Here is a 20,318-nt window from a genome sequence, read left to right as displayed (position 1 = left end):
ATTCCTTAAGAAAACCCTATTAAATTAATGGGGTCGCCATAGGCTGACATGTGACTTTAAGATACATATACAATCCTGCAGTATTTAGAGAACTATAGGTTTCCAAGACCTGATCTGTACCTTTTGCAACCAGGACATCTGACATTTATTGAAAATCCAGTTTGTTAAAAGGTTTTCTAAAAAGTAAGGAAATTTAAGTCACCTTGATACTGATAGCCCACTGCCCAGCCTTATGCATACATTATTTTATAAATGAAGTCACTGAAAATTCAACAGTTCTTGCTCAGCAGGATTTTTCCCTTAATGAATGCATTTGGAATCTGGCTTAGGTACACACATCAGGCTTCAAGATAGTATCAGTCTTTACTGCAAATACATTTCTTAAGACAGAAATGTCAAGGAGGGACCTGGTCCTATCAGGATATACAGCCAGCACTGTTATAGTATTTTATAGAGGCTAGACACATTCAGTTCTCCATGGCTTTTCAGGAAAAGCTAGTTCAGCAGGGGCCAGTTCTGAAAGTAGATGAGAGAGAGGTTGCTTAACCTTGTCCTTGTCTGCCATTTTTCTTCCTCCTTCCAGCAATTTGTTGTTCTGCTAGGCTTTGTACAAGGAGCTGGGAATGCTTGGCTCTCCAGACCTTGTTTGTCAGCAGCTTTCAGCAGCAGAGCCAGTGGTGAGGGAAGACAATTGCAGTCCAAAAATGGCCAAATGCTGCTTCGTGTGTTGAGCATCATGAACTATATAAATGCAAAGCGAGGGGCAGCAGGTACTTTCACCTCCTTTCCGCAGACACCTCCTCCATCAAACTGCATTTCTTCTGTATGATCAGCACATCCCAGGCTGCAGACATAATCCAGATTGACATTGCATTAACTGACATGGCTCCATACCATGGAATCTTGGGATTTGTAGCACCACAGCTTTCTGTTGGAGAAGGCTGAATATCTCACGAACTACAAGTCCCAGAATCCCATATCATTGAACCATGGCAGTTAAAGTGGTGTTAAGCTGCATTATTTCTGTAGTGCAGATGCCACCCGTTAGATGAAGGCAAACTGAAAGTGAATCTTTACTAAACAAGGCTGTTTTATTTCATGAGCAAATACCTAAGTTTATAATTTACTTATTTTAAATTATATATTCAGATATTGCACCCCTGGACCCTCTCTTACTGGTATGACTTTCGCTGCTGCCTATTTCTTCCTAAAACCAGTAGTGAAACTCTAATTGATATAACAGAGTTGACTGCACCCTACATTTCTGCCTATTTCTTTTTTTAAAAAATATAAAAATCTGTTTGTGGTTTTACTTTGTAAACAGTTATCCAGCATACTGCCCTTTATCTTTATGCTTCTTAAACTGCCAAAAGCCCTGAGCAGATTTCCATTTGAAATGCTTTGCTGGACTTTTAAGGAATTATATACAGCGGGGTGCTTGCTATCTGCTAAGGTTTGGTTTCACACACACACACACACACCCAACATGGACAGCAAAATCTGTGGATGCTCAAGTCCCATTATATACAATTATGTAGTAAAAATGGTGTTCCTTATATAAAAAGGCAAAATCAAGGTTTGTTTTCTGGACTTCATATTTTTTTAGTAGTATTTTTTCAGGCCATGGATGGTTGAATCTGTTGAGGGCTGACTGTATATATTTTAGTTACTAATATAGGACTTGCTTTTGTTTTGGTGTGAAAGCTGGACAACTGAGGGTTTTGTTCCCTTGCAAATTTGGTCACAGACATGTACTTAAAGTAAGAACCTCACATTACATTAATGGGCACCTTTCCAAAAAACAACTGAAGTATCTTGTGCTTTAAAAAAAGAGAGAGATCATTCCTGTATGCTGGCATAAGCCACAAGAAGTTTAAATCACCAGCACAAGTGAACGAGGGAACGGAAGATGCAATCTCCCTCCCTTCTTCCTAAGGCTGAGTACAAGGTGAGTTGCTAGGCAACTTCATACTGAACACTGGACTTCTTTTTCATTCATGGAGCTGATCTAGCTCCTCACAGTCCTTTCAATTCCAAGGCTATATGCAGGACATGGCCTTGTAAGATGGTGCAGGATTTTTAAAAAAATGCTGTTAAAAATATTTTTAAAAGCTTAGAGTTTTTGCACTTGAGAAAACCATCATTTTATCATCAACTCCAAGAGAGAAAAAAAGTCTCAAAATGGCTCATATGAACCTAAATGCAATGGAGGGAAGAATGGGTATTAAATCCTCCCTTGGGATTTTGGGATTGGAATTAATTGCAGCACGGAATTTTCCTAGCAAACTATTTAAGGTGGACAGATGCAAAAAGAACATTTAATAGATTTATAGGTGCAGTACAGACCGTCAAAAAATGGTGGCCTGCTGGCGCCTGTTTTGCCTCCGGAGGGAAGCACAGCCGCCAAACTGCACGGCTTCCCTCCGGCAGAAAAAGAACCCAAGAAAAGTGGGTTCTTTTTAAGCCGCAGTGGCAGCGTAACAAGTGCACCACTGGCGCACTCGTTACGTAGGCACCATGCAGCACTTACTTAACAATGGTGGCGCCTGTGTACACTGCCATTGTTACGCCATCCGTCCGTACTAGGGTTAGGGTCCCTAACCCTAGTATCGGCCCTGGTACGCTGCTTATTGGCGGTATGTACCAGGCCATAGAAACGACAATCTCAGTTTGCTGAAATCTCTAATCCTGCAAAGCTATCAAAGATATAGAAACCTTCTTCTTCCCTCGTTATAGCAATAGCAACAACACATTTCTATACCAATTTATAGTGCTAGGCACTAAGTGGTTTACAATGTGTAAGCTTATTGCCCCCAACCAGCTGGGTACTCATTTTACCGACCTACGAAAGGATGGAAGGCTGAGATTATCCACATTGTACAAACTGCAAAGCAATGCTCTTTTTAGCCTACTACAACACAGAAAAAGGATGGATAAGTGTATCGTTACATACATGTGCGCATAGAAGCCACCAGTTACTAGGGATAAGTTTTGTTTATTTCAGTTTAGCACACAAGAGTGAAGGATTTCAAAAGTTTCCTCTCCTCTATGTAAATGCAAGGGTTTTGTGCTTTTGATGATTTTAAAAAGAAATCATTTATGCAAAAAAACAAACAAACAAAAACAAAACAAAAGAAAAAACCCACCCAACACCATGTTGTTTGCACAGAAAACTGTGTTATTTTGCATAAAGAGTTTTTAAAGTCCTGAATTATAACCAAACTTGAAGCAGTTTCAGTGTTTCAGGATATCCTTTCTTATCAAATCCGGGAACATTCTTTACATACAAATTAGTCACAGACAACTAGTTAAATGTAATAAATTTTTCCCCTATAATGAAAACGTAATGTACAAATGTAAATTAGAGTAATATGTAGTAACTTCACAGTATAAATACAGTACAGTACAGTATAAACATAATTTTATAGTTACAGAGCTGTGACTCATTAAACGGTGGAAGGGAAATACCACAGGGTTCAAGTGTTGGATTGTAACAACAAGATGAATAAGAGTATTTTGTATTAGACCAGCAGCTTGTAACATTCAATTTTAAAAAATAAAATAAAATAAAAAGCAAGTGTTTTAGTTATGTTGAATAAAAGAGAAAGCAAAGGTTACATTATAAAGTGCACATGCAAACTAATCAATTTTCATTGCCCTTGGAAGTATAGCTAATTAGTTTTGAAAAATCCCAACAGCAATAGGTTTGGATTTTTGTATCTTAAAGGAAAGATATTACCTCTTACACCTCTTTTAAAAACAGCCCCACCCTTCCTTAAGAGTATTTGGGTTGTTTGCTGTAGTATTAAAATGGAAGCCTATGCCAAGTACAGGTTTGGGACATTCCCAAGAGCTTGCCTTTTACATCATATCAGTCTGCAGTGATTGCAAATATCAGAGCCTGACAAAAGAAAATGTGAAGCAGAGTAAAGAGACTGCAGTGGTCAAATACAAAACTATTTGCAGATTGACAAATGCAACAGTGTGACATTTCAGGATTGTGTTTGCATTTTAATTTTTTTAAAAAAGGGTTCAATATTGGCCAGTGGATAAAAACAAAACACAGCTTTACCATCTAAAACAAACATTTGTAGATCAGAATGTGGTTAGTTCCTGTCATGGTTCCACACATAGAGAGAGACATGACCTTTCAAAAATGAGGAAGATTTCTGAGTAAGAGCTCCACCAGCTAGGAAAAGAGCTTTAGGTTGCAATCCTTTATACATTTACCTGGGAATAAGCCTGATTAAAGTCAGTAGGACATTTAAGTATTTAAAAAAATAGAAGGGAATTCTGTAACACCTTTCAGACAAACTGGGAAAAAGAAATTTCTAGCATATGCTTTTGTGGATTTTAGTCACTTTAGCCAATTTTATCAGATACATTTGATGAAGGTTCCACAGAATTCCCTTATATCTTTTAATGCTGAAACAGACTAACATGGCTATGGCTATGCATATTACTCCTGAGTAGACATTACTGTTAAACAGATCCAAATGTAATTTTCCTAAATAAAAATAGGCAACTTTGAGTTGGCATAACATGTCAATTTACTTTTCACCCAGAATGTGCTTCTATGTTTAGCCCTCATAAGACGAAAGTGAAAAAAGAATCAACAAGTAACAGAACTAAATAAAGCTTGTGGTGTGGGCAACAGCAGCTGTAGCTTCAGACCTGTGAATCAGAGGATGTGGATGCAACAGTACACATATGGAACTTGCAATTAACCAGAAAAGCTATAATGACAAAACCTTGTAACAGCAGTCCCTGAAGTCAATTTTAAGATGGCTGAAAGTAGCAGTTTACAACAAATGACCCATATCACAACTTTAAGCTTTGCCACAAAATAACAGGGTATCAGAGTGCATAAAGACTGCAGATCCTGTCTGTTCTTGGAAGCTAAGCAGAATCATCCCTGGTCAGTACATGGATAGGAGACTGCCAATAAATGCCAGGTGCTGAAGGCTATATTTCAGAGGAAAGAACTGGCAAAACTACCTCTGAGGATTCTTTCCCTAAGAAAACCCTATGAAATTCACAAAGTCATCATAAGTCACCTGGCAACTTTAAGGTACATGCACATGTGTTACACATAAATATATTGGAGTGTCTACTGGGTTTTTTTGTTAAATTTTATTTTTTATTCAGCATGTAAAATTCTTCATACTACATCATACTGCATTGCATTACATGTAATATAATACATTTTATCATATCATGCTTTCTTAATATTAGTATACATGAAGATTTCTTCTATAGTTCTTTTGTTCTTTCTAGCATCACACTTCGATCTTCCTTTACATTTCTTCAAAGTTAACCCTCCACCTACTATCCCCTCTTTACCTATCTACATTTCATTTGGCATACAATTGAGCTGTTTCTTTATAGGCTTTCTTTTCTTTATATTTTTGCTATTCCAGACAGTTTATTGTATAATCCTACATCTAATATTTTAACAAGTTCTCATGTCAGAGAATACTATAAAGGAGAAACAAAAGAGGTTTAACGGGTAACATGCACTGGCATCTGCAAAAGAATTTATGTATGCAAATGTAAAATGCATACTCACTTAAAGGAGTTTTATTTGATATATTTATATGCATTTTTTCCAGTTAATTGCACAAGGTCACTTACATCAACATTACAGAAATTCTTAAAGCAATGCAGTATGTTGTATGATTTAAAAAGTCATAAAACCAAAGCAACAGAAGTTGTTGTCATCAATCTCAGCCTAGGAAAATACAGATATAGTTTTTGTCACCTGAAAATGCATGCGATATTACCAGAGCTTGTGAGAGGGCAGGCCTTTACTGGCCTATGGCGAATCTCCAAATCTTCACCAGCTACTCACAACAGGCTGCGTAACATGGATGGTAATACAGAGATAAGACTCTACTATAGACCTAGATGTCAACTTTGTTCCTGCATCTACTCTGGGAGTATTATCAACCACAATATCAGAAGTACATTTACTCGTTCTTCCCCCAATGTAATATATGCTATCCTATGCCAGCAGTGCCCCACAGTACTCTACAATGGATGAACAAGATGGTTTACACAAGAGAATAAATGGACACACATTAGACATTAGAAGGTGTATCTAAAAAACATTCCAGCCTCCCTGGACATACAGCAGAGGATTTAAAGGTTGCAATCCTTGAACAAGGAAATGACAAAGGAAGACTAGGAAAAGAAACACCTGAATTGAATTATATTCACAAATTCCAGTCCATTAACAGGAGGTATGAACAAAGACAATGGCTTATGGCACACTACATATATTAATACAAGAATCCTTGCTACTGTAACAAAATAAATCTTCTCACTCAAGGAAATTGCATTTGGTAAGTAGATTGTTTTCATACATCAATGCTGACCACCGTAAAGATCTGAAAAAGATGTATCTGAAAAACCTATTGAATAATTTGAAAATCTATAGGAATGCAGTGGCTCCAGCGATTAAGACGTTGACTCTGTTGATTGCAAGATCATCAGGTTGGCACTTTGAGGCCCAGGTGCCACATGATGGGGTGAGCTCCCATCACTAGTCCCAGCTTCTGCCAACTTAGCAGTTCGAAAGCATGCAAATACAAGTAGATAAATGGGTACAATTTCGGTGGGAAGGTGAGTGCTCTGTGCAATCATGCTGGCCACATGATCACAGAGTAGTCTCTGACAACGCTGGCTCTTTGGCTTAGTAACAGAGATGAGCACCACCCCCTATGGTTGGACACAACAACCTTGTCAACGGGGAATACCTTTACCTTACCTTAATTTGAAAATTTAGAGCAAGGATTACGATTTGCAGCTTTTTGGATCCTATTGCATTCCATCCCACTCCTGCAAATATGCTTTACTGTATATACTCATGTATAAGTCTAGAAATTTTAGTCAAAAAATTGACCCCAGAAACCTGGGTTGACTTATTCATGGGTCAACGTAAGTACTGTACTTTAACTGTTATGAAAAGGGTACCAACCCGTGGTGAAAGGCAAGAAGTCCTGGAAGCACTGATTCCCTTCTATTCTTTCATCTATCCAGCTTTAGTGTGAGCACAAACAGATATATCTGCTGGAATTTTGTAAGTTCTTTGGCACTGCTTTCCTTTGCTTCATACTTTAGATCTTTTGTTACATGCCCCTAGGTTTTACTCTCAACTAATCCATAAATCATATAAAAATCTATAATTTTGGCCCCAAAACCTATATTTATAGTCAAGTATATATGGTATATCCTGAGGCTTGGATATCAGTTTGTACTGCACAGGAAGAAGTGGTTTTATATTCATATAAGCTCATACTAAAATAAAAATCAGTCTTAAAGGTGCTGCAACTTTCCTTCTTTTTCCTCTTTCCCTTCCTGTTGGAGAAATATTCCTTTAAAAAACTTTTTAAAATATTTTGATTCACAGATGGCATCAGATCCTTTGCTGAGTCAGAGCACATGACATGATGCAAACTTACTGCAGAAGTTTCATGCTGTGTAGCATCAGATTATGACTCACAATCAACATAGTATATAAATGGATCAGGAGACAGATCATATATGGAATTGAAGTGGATTAGTCTTGGATGATTAGTTGGTTGGATTGTTGATGTACAACAGACAGATAAGTTGATGGAAATCAGAGAGGAAAGATTGTAAATATTTGCATTATATTGCAACTCAAGATAAAGAACTTCCAAGGACTTGGATGAAATTAACTGTGAGTTATTTTTCAAGTGTGGAAAGTAGTCAGTGCATTGCCAGCACAGTCAGCCCTCTTCATAGGCTGGCTTGCCTTCCGTGGCTTTGAGCTTACGCGGAAGGCAAGCTTCATTAGAAGTAATGAGGCGTGTACCCGTGCCATGTGTCCTGTGCGCCGCCGCGTGCACACCCTAAGTATTTCCTATGGGGCTTGAGCATCCGGAACAGATCCCCCGCATGTAGGGAAGGCAGACTGTACCTATATTTGGAGTTTTGCTTCCATAATCTGCTGTGTTATTGTTGAGCTGCATCTGAGTGCATTGTCCTCAGATTGTGCTGAAATTTGGCTTGAGAAATGGGCAGTGAATTCATAGAGGGAGCCAACACTTCTTTCCATGGAGTAACTTGGTTATTTCTTTGAAAACTATTAGATTTATCCTGGCTCAATTCACACAGCTTCCACCTCCTTGAAAGGACCACAAAAGTGCCTTTCAAAAAAATATCTCAGAACTATTTCAAGGTGTGCTTAAGCTTACTACAAATCTCAAGACCATACTGAAGTTCAGCTACCCCAGCCATATATTGTGTACCACAGATTGCATCTAGTACATGCTGTTAGATGTGCAAAACTGATTCACCAGATTTTGGGAAAGCAGGAAAATAATACGGCCACCTTGCACTGGCCTCAAAATGAAATTGGCATCTGTAGAATCAGTTCCACTTGTTCCCAGACTGTGGAATGGCCTGCTGGATGAGATCCATCTACTTAGATCCTTAGACAGCTTTAAAAAGGCTGTTAAGATGGATCACTTCCGGCAGGCCTTCCCAGAATAGAGAACCTGGCCTTAGAAAAATGTCTGGGAAAGATACTGCTGCTCCCACTGATTGTTTGTTGGTATGATGTTGTTGACCTTCTGGTCAGTTTTTAACTTGTATGTTTGTTTGTTGTTTTTTGTTCTTTTTTTTTTTAAATATTGCATTGGATTTAATACTTTTTTAAGGAGGGGAGGGTACCAGGGATTTTATATGTTTTGAATTTATAACTTTGTTAGCCGCCCTGATTGTTCTCAGAGGGGCGGGATACAAATAAATGATGATGATGATGATGATGATGATGATGACAGGACACCTTGTGGCAAGGGTAGCATGTCTTTGGTCCTCCAGATCTTTACTACATGTCCCCTCAGCCCCATCCAATATAACTAATAGTAAAGGGATTGCGGGAGCTGTAGTCCAATATATCTGGAGAGCCAAATTGTCTGATTTTGCAGTAAATAATGAGTGTAAATCCCTGGTACCCTCCCCTCCTTAAAAAAGTATTAAATCCAATGCAATATTTAAAAAAACAGAACAAAAACAACAAACAAACATACAAGTTAAAAACTGACCAGAAGGTCAACAACATCATACCAACAAACAACATACGTGCAATGCATCGGGTTTCCTTTTTAAAATACCTTTCACATTTTGGCTTTTAGAACACTGTGGGGACTAAGTGCCCATGGGCAATATTTTCAAAAGCAAAAGTACAAAACTGGGAGGATTCATACATGTCACTTTGAACTGTATTCATACAGTTACTGAAGTAATCACTAAAATTTCTGAAACAGTAATGCCTGAAAATTCTCTGAAGTTGTGCATCAATAAATTGCTCCATAAGAAACAATTTGACCCAATCATCCAAGGTATGAACTATACAAATTGATAAGACAGAAGCAGCTGGCATTTTTAGTAGAAGTTCCAACTAAAGAGGCATAACTATATATGGGGCTCCAGGTGTGCAGGGCAGTTTAAATTTTGATCCTTGTTTCTCAAAATAACTCAATTGTGTGGCTTGCATGTGGGAAATTGAACTTCAAAGCCTCTTGTCCAGAGGGCAGCCTTGGAGAAGGCTGCTGTCTCTCTGCCTAACCCACTCTTCAAAATGCTTCTAAGGCTAAACTCCTACTTTTGGAAGCATATCTTAAAAGGCACAGGAAAGATACCAGTGTAATACATCACTGCATCCTTAGGAAGTCACTCTAATATTAGAGTGGTTTGTATAACACAGAGAAGCAAAAGAAGTCATTGGAAAAATGCCAGAGAAAATGAGAATTTATTGAGTTCATTAGTTAGCTTGATCATGGATACTAGGGAAAAAAAAACATTTTACAAAAATGAAACAGTCTGCTAAAACACTGACACATAGAAAACATCCTAGTAGAATTTTCCCTCTTTCTCCTGCCTTCCAGGATTTTGATTATGAAAACAATGGATGCATCCCAAACAGATCACCTCTATGTAGGTCAAAGGAGAACCATGAACACAGTTGGGAACTTTCCCTGAGGATTTTCTGTGAATTCTGTGAGAATTCAGCTTGTGACTCTTGTTTCTTTACAATGAAGTGATTACAGCCAATGCCTACAAGTGGATAGTAACAGACACCAATTATCATTTGTATTTAATGAACAGTAAGTCTGAGGGGTCTGAAGCATCCTCTTTCAGAGGAGAATAAATCTCAAAGTAGTTTTACTTAACATTTCCCCACCCCCAATTGGGAACTAATGGAGTGCATAGCATCACAAACTACAGAGATGTCTTCATCTCTCCTGTAGTTCCCCCTACCTCCAATGGAGATTATTATTGCATGTACTTGTCAGGTCCTTAAAGATGCCCGTGCCTTATCAAGTATTTCTTTTCTGATCTTGGGGTAATTTGGATGTGCTTCTAAAACCTGTTAAAAGAAACAAAGTATGTAGTAAAACACCCATAAATGTTTGCTTTTAAACATCAACTGATAGTTATTCAACTGTCCACTGAGCCAGATATAAAGCATTTTACATCAACAGTCATGCAGTATACTACCAGAGAATGCACCATCAAGTAACAGTTACAAAGAAGATTATAGCTGGTTACATCAGAGAAGGACAAAGTGTAGTTTGCAGGTGGGTCCAACCTATTTGAGGGATTGCCTGCTCCCATATAATCCACCCTGCACACTCAGATCCTCTGGGAGCAATCTATTGCAGCCTTTAAAAACCAGACTAACTGCTACCTCCCAGAGGACCTTTTCTGCAATTGCTCCCAAACTATGGAACGGTCTGCCAGACAAGATCTGTCAAATTGCCAGCTTAGACAGCTTTAAAAAAGCTATCAAGATGGATCTCTTCCGGCAGGCCTTTCCTGAATAAAAGTGCCCGGCCACAGAATGACTGCCCCTCACATCATGTATCAGCCCACCGCTCTGTCCTCGCTGTATTTTTTATTGTGTTTTTAATAGATATTTTAATTGTAACATGTTTAATCCTGTTTTAAGGGGGGGAATTTGGGACATAATGTTGTGGATATTTTAATGTGTTGTGAGCCGCTTTGATTTTCTTGTCACAGAAAAGTGGGATTTTACAATTTTAAAACAAGTTTCCACAAAATTTCGTTTTGACTCTGGGGCCTCCAGGGGCTCCGAATGTGGACACAACGTCCACACCTCCTAGAACTTTGGAGGCATTTGGGAAAAAATTGACCCTTGCGGGAAATTTATTTTTATTTTATTATTATTTCCCACAAGGGTCAATTTTTCCCCAAATGCCTCCAAAGTTCTAGGAGGTGTGGACGTTGTGTCCACATTCGGAGCCCCTGGAGGCCCCAGAGTCAAAATGAAATTTTGTGGAAACTTTTTTTTAAATTGTTTTGCTTCTATCCTAAAATGCCCTCTAGGGTTCCAGTAGACTGTTTGTCATGTATCATGTAGAGGGTTTTGAGGGCAAATATATATATATGCGTGTGTGTGTGTGTGTGTATTTTTGAGAGCAGGTTTGGCTCTCAAACGCCTCCCTAGTCCTCCAAAGTTGTCCAACCTGGGTTACATAATGTGTTGTTCTATTATGGTTTACTCAAACAGCATCTCCCACATAAGTAAATACAATGCTTAATTTTTAGATTAGAAATTGTGGCTATATTTATGCCTCTCCGCTTTTTAAATACAACACAAAGATACAACTCCTTAGAGTTATTATTTTAAATTCATGATACTTTACCTTATGACAGACATTGATTGCATCAATGTATCTTTTGGCTTTCAGGTAATTAAATGCCAACTTGAAACCTGCAAGAACAACAGATCACATATTTTGCACAGGGAAAAGCTTTTAAGCCTTTCTATGCTGGAGCTGCTTTCTCTTTTCTGAAACAGACAGTATGGCTTGTGCACAGGCTTTGTATTTCTTTCTTCTCTTAATAGTTTAAATTATGATGAACAAAAGGGAAAAGGCTAAAATGAGAAGAAAACAGACGGCTTATTGTTCACCTTTTTGTGGGGTGTGCCCTTCTCTTAAAAAGAGCACTTTTTTGTCTCTGTATATAGACCTCCTGCTTCTGGTCTTCTGCGAGGAGGACAGAAAACCCAAGCATGAACCTTACTATGCATGAAGATTTTTACTGGAGTCTGTTTTCATAAAATGAGAAGCACATTTTTATAATTCAGAGAAAATAAACAGGAACTTGCCAAAATAGTAAAAAGGCCGGAGCAGGGTGGAGTGTAGACAAGGCATAATGAAAAGGATTTCCCCTTGACATTCACCCAACTCTCCCACATTTTCTAGTTGTATGAAGTTATTTCAATGGACATCTGCCATAGTTCTTTGACTGGTAAACACACAGCTTGAGCAGAGCTTCAGAGGGAGCTTTCCAAGCCCAGCAATCTGGAATCACCTCAGTTGATCCTATGCTGACATCACAAAGCTCCAAGGTTGAACACAAGTGACTAGAATATCTTCCCCAGGTGGGTGCCATGAAATTGGAGCAAGCTCAAGTTGGAAAGTGCCAGACTATGGTGGAGGGGGCAGAACTGCAATGACAGCTACTTCAGAGGCCAGAGAGACTAAGGCGGGATACAGACGGGCAAAAAGGGGTGTATTCATGACGTCATGAAGGTAGAGCCTTCAGACAGGCCTTACCTGAATGCCGCCATGAACACGTCCCCCGCACGCCCCAAGCGGGAAGAAGCGGCATTAAAAAGGCGCTGCTTTTCTCCACTTCTTTTCCGTTTGATGCGCAGCTGCGCAGCTCCGTCTGTAAGCTGCTGCACCGGTACGCCAGAATTGCTACGCCGCTATTTTAAGTTGCCCATTTAAAAGCTCCGTGGCTTTAATTGCAGCGTCAGCTGCCATGCAGGTGTGGAAGCTGCAGCACAGCTGCAGCGCATTTTAAGACTCGTAACTCGTAACCCTAACCCTTTAAAGTGAGCCCCTACACACATTCCTGTGCCATTTTCACCTAACAATAAAAACCGCTAAAACTGTACAAGGGAGGTGATGGGGGATGGCAGGGGGACAGCGGTGGCAGCGGCGACAGCTGTGGCTGTGCATTGCAGATTCAGCAGGAGCGCAGGGACCAAAGGAGAGGAGGCATCCATGATGCTGGTGACATTGGCAACGTGCAAGCGGACAAGGATGCCAACACCAGCTGATCACCAGCTGGCAGGAGACCACCATTGTTCTTGGGCAGAGCGGGGGGAAAAGTTTTAAAGGGGCTTGGGCACTTTAAATGTGCCCATAGGCTTTCTGCCGCCGCTGCTTAGCGCTGCAGCTGCGCAGCTGCGCATCCGCCAGCCGGCAAAGGAAAAAAAAAGCCCCGTTTTTGGCCGCCCGTGAGGAAGCTGCCTCTCTCTTTGCAGTGTCCTCCGAGGTGGCGGTTTGGAAACTGTGGGTCAGAAACGGCCCCAGGTGAGGCGTCTTCACTGCCCCCCATGTGGAAGCCCCATCTCCTGAGCCACGCCCCCGGGGCGGGCGGTCTGGAGGCTCCGTATTCAGCAGAATACACCTCCAAGATGTCTTCCCCTGCCCGTTTGTATCCCGCCTTTGGAAGCAAAATGGAGCAAAGTGTTGGAAGGAGAGAGTATTTATCACTCTAGTAACTGGGTTTTTTTTAATCAAAAATGTCTGAACAATGTCTCTGCAATATTTTATTCCCATCCTTTATCAGCTTGCTTGCTCCCTTATGCTCAATATGTTGTTGTTCTTTTTAAAAAAAAATTTTTTTTTTAGAGTTAGTGCTATAGTGCACTAGCTCACAAAGACAGATCCAATAATTGTTATATCTCAGTGGCAACTACCCACAGGAGTGGAAAAGTCCATGTATGTGAACATGCTGTCTGGCCCCAAAGCCAATGAGAAGAACACAAGTCTCTGTGAGCTTTGAGGATGAACACAGAAACCTGCATGTGTTCTCTGACTCAAACTGTAGTGACAGCATTGTATCAAAGAAGGAGGACTTCTTCCATCTCTTATTAGGCTCTGACAACCATCACAGAGGATTGTAGTAGGCCTTCTGTAAGTCTTCTTCAAAATACAGGACTTCCATGCATATTAGGCTAAGTGGGTGGTCTCCCATAGCTGCTTTATCACATTAGGGGGCAAACAGGATTTAAACAAGAGTTAAACGAGTGTTAAACAGGAAATGCCTGATGTTTATCACACGGCATTTCCTGTTTAATTCTCGTTTAAATCCTGTTTGCCCCCTAGTGTGATAAAGCAGTTAGATTCCTTTCTTTTCCCCTTTACCATCTTGGTGAACATCATGCCTGCATGTCTGATGCCCATTACATATTAACCACAGAAGTAATGTCAAAGGCAGTATTGCACAAAGACCTCTCATGTTGGAAACTTCCTCTAAGGTACTACTCCATAGCTAACAGCACACTCTAATTAGTTCCTTGAGACAACGGAAGAAACCCACCAGCAAATCTTGGAGGCAAGTACCTCTCCCTGCAACAGAGTCCTCCTCACCTGGGATGCTCTCTTTTCCCCCTTCCTGTCAGCTATTTCCACCATTTGAAATTGTGTTCTGGAATGCTTCCGAGACCCTTCAGAGCAGATACTGAGAACCAACATGGGGAGGGAAAATGTATTTCCTTTGAAATTTTCTGATGACCTTATCACTGCAAGTGGCGCAACCAGATCCAGGCCTAATGATTTATTCTGAGACATATTACTTTGTAAGGCCTGTATGGATTAGTAAATTAAGAATTTAAATAAATCGATTAAAACATTTTAATTAACTAAAGTAAACAAATGTTAGATACACACTCACATACAAGTTCTTGTCAAACAGGGTAGCAGGTGCCATTTAGAAGAATCATTAACACATAAACAGGAAGGTTCTTCTAAGATGGCACACTGTGATGCATGCATGCATTCGATTGAAAGATGAGCTTTGCTCTTCAGTACGATTGTTCTAATTTATATATCAAATCATGCAGATTTTATTAGTGCATACCACTTCATTAAAACTCATATGATTGACATTAGGCAAATATTTTCCTTCATTTGGAAAACGAGAGGCAATGAAAGCTACAAAAGGGCAGAAGCTGGTGACAAACGTACCTACAGTTGGATTTGTTTGGTTTCCAAACTTCCAGGCCATCTCATAGTTTGCTGCTGCATCCTTGTATGCTTGTTCTTTTTCCATTATATATCCCATATATTCATAAGCCTTACAACAAGACTAGAAAGGGAGAGGGAAAAAAAGAGAACTACGTCTACATCAACTGAACTTTGTACAAGTCCTATTTGCTCACTAAAATAGCAAGCTAAAATTTTGTTGATCCTTTTCTAAATAGATAGTGGACAGAAACAAAAGACTATACATGACCGTCTCATCCAGCTTTGCCAGGACAGGGAATGGTTAAGACTGCTGTTACTTGGACAGTCAAGAACTGCAGCTACACAAACTGCATCTCATGGTTGCCATCCTGTCTCTCTGAGTCATCCCCATGTCTTTTTGTAAGGTTAATTACATTAATTAAAAGTCTCAAGGTGTTAACATTAACAGAGCAGATAAAAGACTGCTTCTGGACTGTGGATTACCCTGTTATGACGAAGGCACCGTTTTAATAATTCACCAGCCATGTCGTATTTGGAAGACTGAATGTAAATGTCAGCAAGCAGGAGCCAGCTTTTCTCAAACTCTTCTGCATCAATGGAATTCCAGTTCATTTTTGAAATGCGCTTCAACTGGTTCCTGGCTCGTGGGGTTTGCTTTAAAATCATATATGCTATAGCCATTCCCAAGAGTGCTGGCACATGATCTTTCTGGAAGTAAAACCAAATGCAACAACTCAGATGAGAAATGAGAGAACCTGGCATAGATATCAATGGGGCCCCTAAAGGATACATTTGAAACTGATAACAGCAGGCATAATTCCAATTTAAGACCTGCAAATGCAAAAATACTCTTCGAACCCACCGACTTCCTCTTGCAAACAGATGCAAGAAGAAGGGGTTCCTTGTGACAAATTCTGTGCTACCCCTTTCTTTCAGAGTAGGGGAATAGAGCTCCTTTGAGTGGAAAAACAAGCTTCTTAGTGGAAACCAGTGCTGATGCCTGCTCCTCTGTAGCCTTTTGCAGGTGCATTAGCTCAACCTGTGTGTGTGTGCGCGCGCTTGGAGGGAGGGGAGGAATTCTTGATCATTCAGCAAGAAGTGCAATGCACATTTCTGTAGTTTCAGAAGCTTGTTTCTTCAGCCTTACAATGGACACATTTATCATCTATACTGATTTATAGCTAGAGGCCTAAATACCTTAAAGGCACCAGATCCTGACTAATCTTGGAAGCTAAACAGGGTCAGCCCTCATTAATACTTGGATGGAAGACCGCCAGGGAATACCAGGTACTGTAGGCTATATTTCAGAAGAAGAAACTGGCATAACCACATCTGAGTTTTCCTTACATAAGAAAACACTGTGAAATTCATGGGGGTCACCCAATTTGAAGGAACATACACACTCTATATTGCTATAGAGTCCTACAGGGAGCAAACTTGTTGGTGTGAGTTGGCCATCTTATTTTTAGCCATAGAAACTGATGCTCCAATGCTGTCTAGCAGACCAGTGAAGTTCTTGTCTATGAAATCTGTAAATACCCAGATGAGTTTTTTCTATTTCCACCTAGGCACATTTATGCATGGAAAGAAAGCATTGTTATTTAGTAAGTTGAAAACTAGAGAACCATAAAAGATAGATTATTTCCAGTATTCAGCACTAATGCTTAGTTCTAGATTCCAGAAATTTTGGATGATAACTCACATTATCTGATTGTTGGCTATTGTGTTTGGAGATTAAGGGGGCTGCACTCCAACACAGCTAGCAGACACCAGGTTGGAAGGAATAGATTATTTCATCATCACACAAAAAGGATATTTAATATATCTTGTTATGAAAACAGTGGACAGAACTTGGCATACATCTCTCAGCAGTATATTACACTTGTAATGCTCCTAAAGCTCAGATGCATGAAGATTTTTAACAACCTATGTCCTTATACATAAACAGAAACCCAGGCTGCATCTACATTACATATATAATCCAAGTTAACACCACTTTAAATGTCATGGCTCAATGTTATGGAATCCTGGGATTTGTAGTTTTGTAAGACATTTACCCTTTTCTATCAGAAATCTCTGGTGCCACAACAAACTACAGGATTCACTAGCACTGATCCATGGCTGTTAAAGTGGTGTCAACTTGTATTATTTATGCAGTGTGGATTCATCCCCAGTTGAGTTTCACATCCTGGCTTCCCATGTTCACCTTTGGAAAGATATTATACATCAAATTGTATAAGATTAGGAATATGTTATAAGGTGCTGCCTACTGTATTCTCCTATTAGAAACAACTTATAAATGTGGTGTTATATGTTAACTGATTTGGTTTACATTTTAATAAAATTCAACAGCAGCAACAGCAACCACTACCTACCTCATTAACAACAACTTCTGTAAAAGCATTCAATGCTCGCTCAACATTTGATTTTTGTTTGGTTGCCACAAGGCAATAATTTTCCATGATGCGAAGCTGTACATGACCTTGAGCTGTCTGGGGCTTCAGTTCCTTTAAAAGCTTTTCTGCTGTTCTCACAGCCAGCTGCACGGATTCTTGCTTCTCAGTGGAACTACTGTGTATAAGAAAACAAAAACAAAAACATGAAAGGTCTCAAATCAGGAACACAATTTTAGTCTTAAATAGGGCCAAGAAAGAAAGGAGGCTATTAGGCATGTTCTTGGATGTATTCAAAAGTAAAAATGAAGAACTACAACATGATGATGATTATGCAAGGGCATTTGTTGTTACTTTTGTATATACCACAGTCATTACAGCGCGGACCCCTGAGATGACATAAGACTTCCAAAAATCTCTGGTGACCCTTCCAGAATACAGGGACTGCCCTTTCTTCTGCCCCCTCAAGAGAGGGTGATTTGTCTATTAAAGAGGTCAAAGATCCTCATTGTACCATTTAACATTTTTAAAGACCTATATGTTTTAAAATCAGAAGTGGACTTTTTGCCACTTCTGTCCCCCTCCCCAATTTGGGAGAGTATTTTTAGTAGTCCAAGTTACCTCCATAGAGTCCCAGGGACATTAAAAATGGCCCTGGACCCACTTCACTCAGCCATTAGAGGCATAACTGCTCTAGAGGCAGTCTAAGAGGCAGGAAGAATTGGTGCTTGTGTATCACAGCATACGTCACAAGACTATCCGTATGATAAGTTATTCAATTGATCCCTTGGTTTAGTCTTGTTTGGTTAGGAGAGGGAAACAAACAGCAACCAAGGAAAGGTAAAGGCAGTGTGTAATTACAGAAGCTGCCCCACTTCTGGCCACTGCCACATCAAAAGAACTTCATAAACCTTGGGGATTTTTTAAATGCTACCTAGAAGTCTTCTGGTAAGAGAAATATATAGCTACTAAACTCTTCTTCTCCAGGTGCCTGTATTAGTCACACTATTTAACAATGCACAAGATACACTAAGAATTGAATCTAGCATCCTATTCTAATTGCTGGCACCCCAATTTTTTTTGGGGGGGAGGAAGGATTGTTTTAAGCACTATTTTTGATTTTAAGGAAGGAAGGAAGCTAGCTAGCTCTTGTTATGTAACTTCAAGTCAATTACAGCTTATGGCAAACCTATGATAATTGTTTGGGGGCAGGGGACAAGATTTCTTCAAAGGAGGTTTGTCATTGCTTTCCTCTGAGACTGTTAGTTGCCCAAGATTAATGGGTTTTTCCTGGCTGAGCAGGGATCCAAACTCTGGCCTCCCAGAGTTCTAATCCAATACTCAAACTGTTATAACATTCTGGCTCAACCAATGTTAAGACAATAGGACTTAAAATGTTCTCACAGTCACTCACTTTGTGTCATTATCTAGGTGTTCAAACACTTCACCTCCCACTGTTTCATTGTCCGGGTTCAAACAGATTTCAATCATATTATAAACAGCATTCTGTCCCCAATCGTTGTCCTTCCTTGCTTTGTTAAAATGTCGAAGTGCATCATTTGGTTCGCCGGTGTACCTAGACAAGACAATCCAACTCACTTAACAATTTGCATGAATTGACTTTAAAACAAAAGTGTAGCCTTAAAACTTACCCAATTCTGTCTGTCAGTCATATCAGCACCTCAGTCTTTAAAAACCCTCCAGACATGTTTCCAAAAACCAACCCAATTAATACTGATGGCTATCAGATGGGTTTTGTACCCATTGGCTAACCTATTGTAATGTTAGAGATATTCTGACTGCAGAAAAGGAAAGGTCAGGCAGAGAATGTGAGTAAATACGTATGAAGTTGTTCTGAGGAAGTGAGATATCGCTTGGCTAAAGAAAGACTCTAACACAGATTCTGGAGTTTGGAACCATACTGTTCTGCTATTATGAATAGGGGGGCACTGGGGATCGCAGGGAGGCCAACATATTCCATAGTAAAAAGGAAAGACAGCCTAAGAAGGAAAGCCCCCAAGGGCACATTCAAAGAACAGAACAGAACTTCTTTCAAAGAACCCTTGATAGCAATTTGAAGCCTGCCTAATTTTATAGACATTCCCCTATGGTTTCCCACATTACATTTAGCAGGTTAATTAGCTCCTTTCTATAAGGAATAGAGATGCAACATCAAACTTGCCTTTCAAATAGAAAAATAAGTTAGGATCATTTCCAAGACTGACAGTGCTGACAAGCAGTTCTTCATAGATTACAGCAATGTTCTCTACCCAAAACCATGTTATTGCTGTCACCAGTTAACAAGGGGACACATTTTCCTGATTATTCACTTGACAGTGTTAACATAGTCATTTACCCATGGTTTAATTGTTCTGAATGGATTATTTTATGGTTCTATCATCTTCCATAATTGGACTTATTGTTTGTTTTTACTGTAAATGACTTTTAAGATTTTTTTATAAAGGAAAAGCAGTACAGTGAGGGCTTGTTATCCACAGGCTGTGTGGATAGCAGGTTTTATTGTCCCCAATGGCTGTGTGTGCACGCAGCCATGCACATGTTGTACTGCCATTAGGAACAATGTGACCTGAAGTCCCACTTTTCTTGTATCCACATAGGAATGTGTGTCCAGAACAGTCCCACCATGGATATTAAGGTCCGACTGTATAAAAATATTCTTCAACGTAAACAAATACAGATTTAGTGTGCACATCACCTACTCACATATATCCCTCTAGCATTCTGATTTATATACAATTGCCCCTCCTTTTTCACGGGGGATCCATTCTGGACCTGCTTGCGAAATTGGAGCTTTGATTATATTCAAGCCCCATTGGCTTGAATATAGGCGCTGGCGTGTGGGGGCACTCAGGGGTGTGCT

The 20,318-nt window shown here is 39.7% G+C and overlaps 1 protein-coding gene across 3 annotated transcripts in view; it reads right to left on the bottom strand.

The window, feature by feature from the left end:
- Positions 1–9,769: 9,769 nt before the first annotated feature.
- The window catches only part of LOC149313806 (tetratricopeptide repeat protein 21B-like), a 48,907-nt gene continuing 38,358 nt past the window's right edge, over positions 9,770–20,318 (bottom strand). The window contains exons 24-30 of one of the 3 annotated variants that reach the window (XM_089519826.1): positions 18,852–19,013; positions 17,420–17,615; positions 15,528–15,752; positions 15,045–15,165; positions 11,700–11,767; positions 10,291–10,399; positions 9,770–10,086 (exon numbers count right to left, since the gene is read on the bottom strand). In XM_089519826.1, coding sequence (XP_089375952.1) covers positions 10,322–10,399; positions 11,700–11,767; positions 15,045–15,165; positions 15,528–15,752; positions 17,420–17,615; positions 18,852–19,013 — 850 coding nt within the window. In that variant the 3' untranslated portion in view covers positions 9,770–10,086; positions 10,291–10,321. Of the gene's footprint in view, positions 10,400–11,699; positions 11,768–15,044; positions 15,166–15,527; positions 15,753–17,419; positions 17,616–18,851; positions 19,014–20,318 lie in introns of all 3 variants that reach the window. The other 2 variants (XM_089519825.1, XM_089519828.1) reach the window with 2 other exon arrangements.

This window comes from Sceloporus occidentalis, unplaced genomic scaffold, assembly GCF_023333645.1.
Source record: "Sceloporus occidentalis isolate IW3139 unplaced genomic scaffold, rSceOcc1.0.p SCAF_4, whole genome shotgun sequence".
NCBI lineage: Eukaryota > Metazoa > Chordata > Lepidosauria > Squamata > Phrynosomatidae > Sceloporus > Sceloporus occidentalis.
Note: the sequence above shows the minus strand (reverse complement) of the source record. Positions and strands in the feature narration are given on the sequence as shown.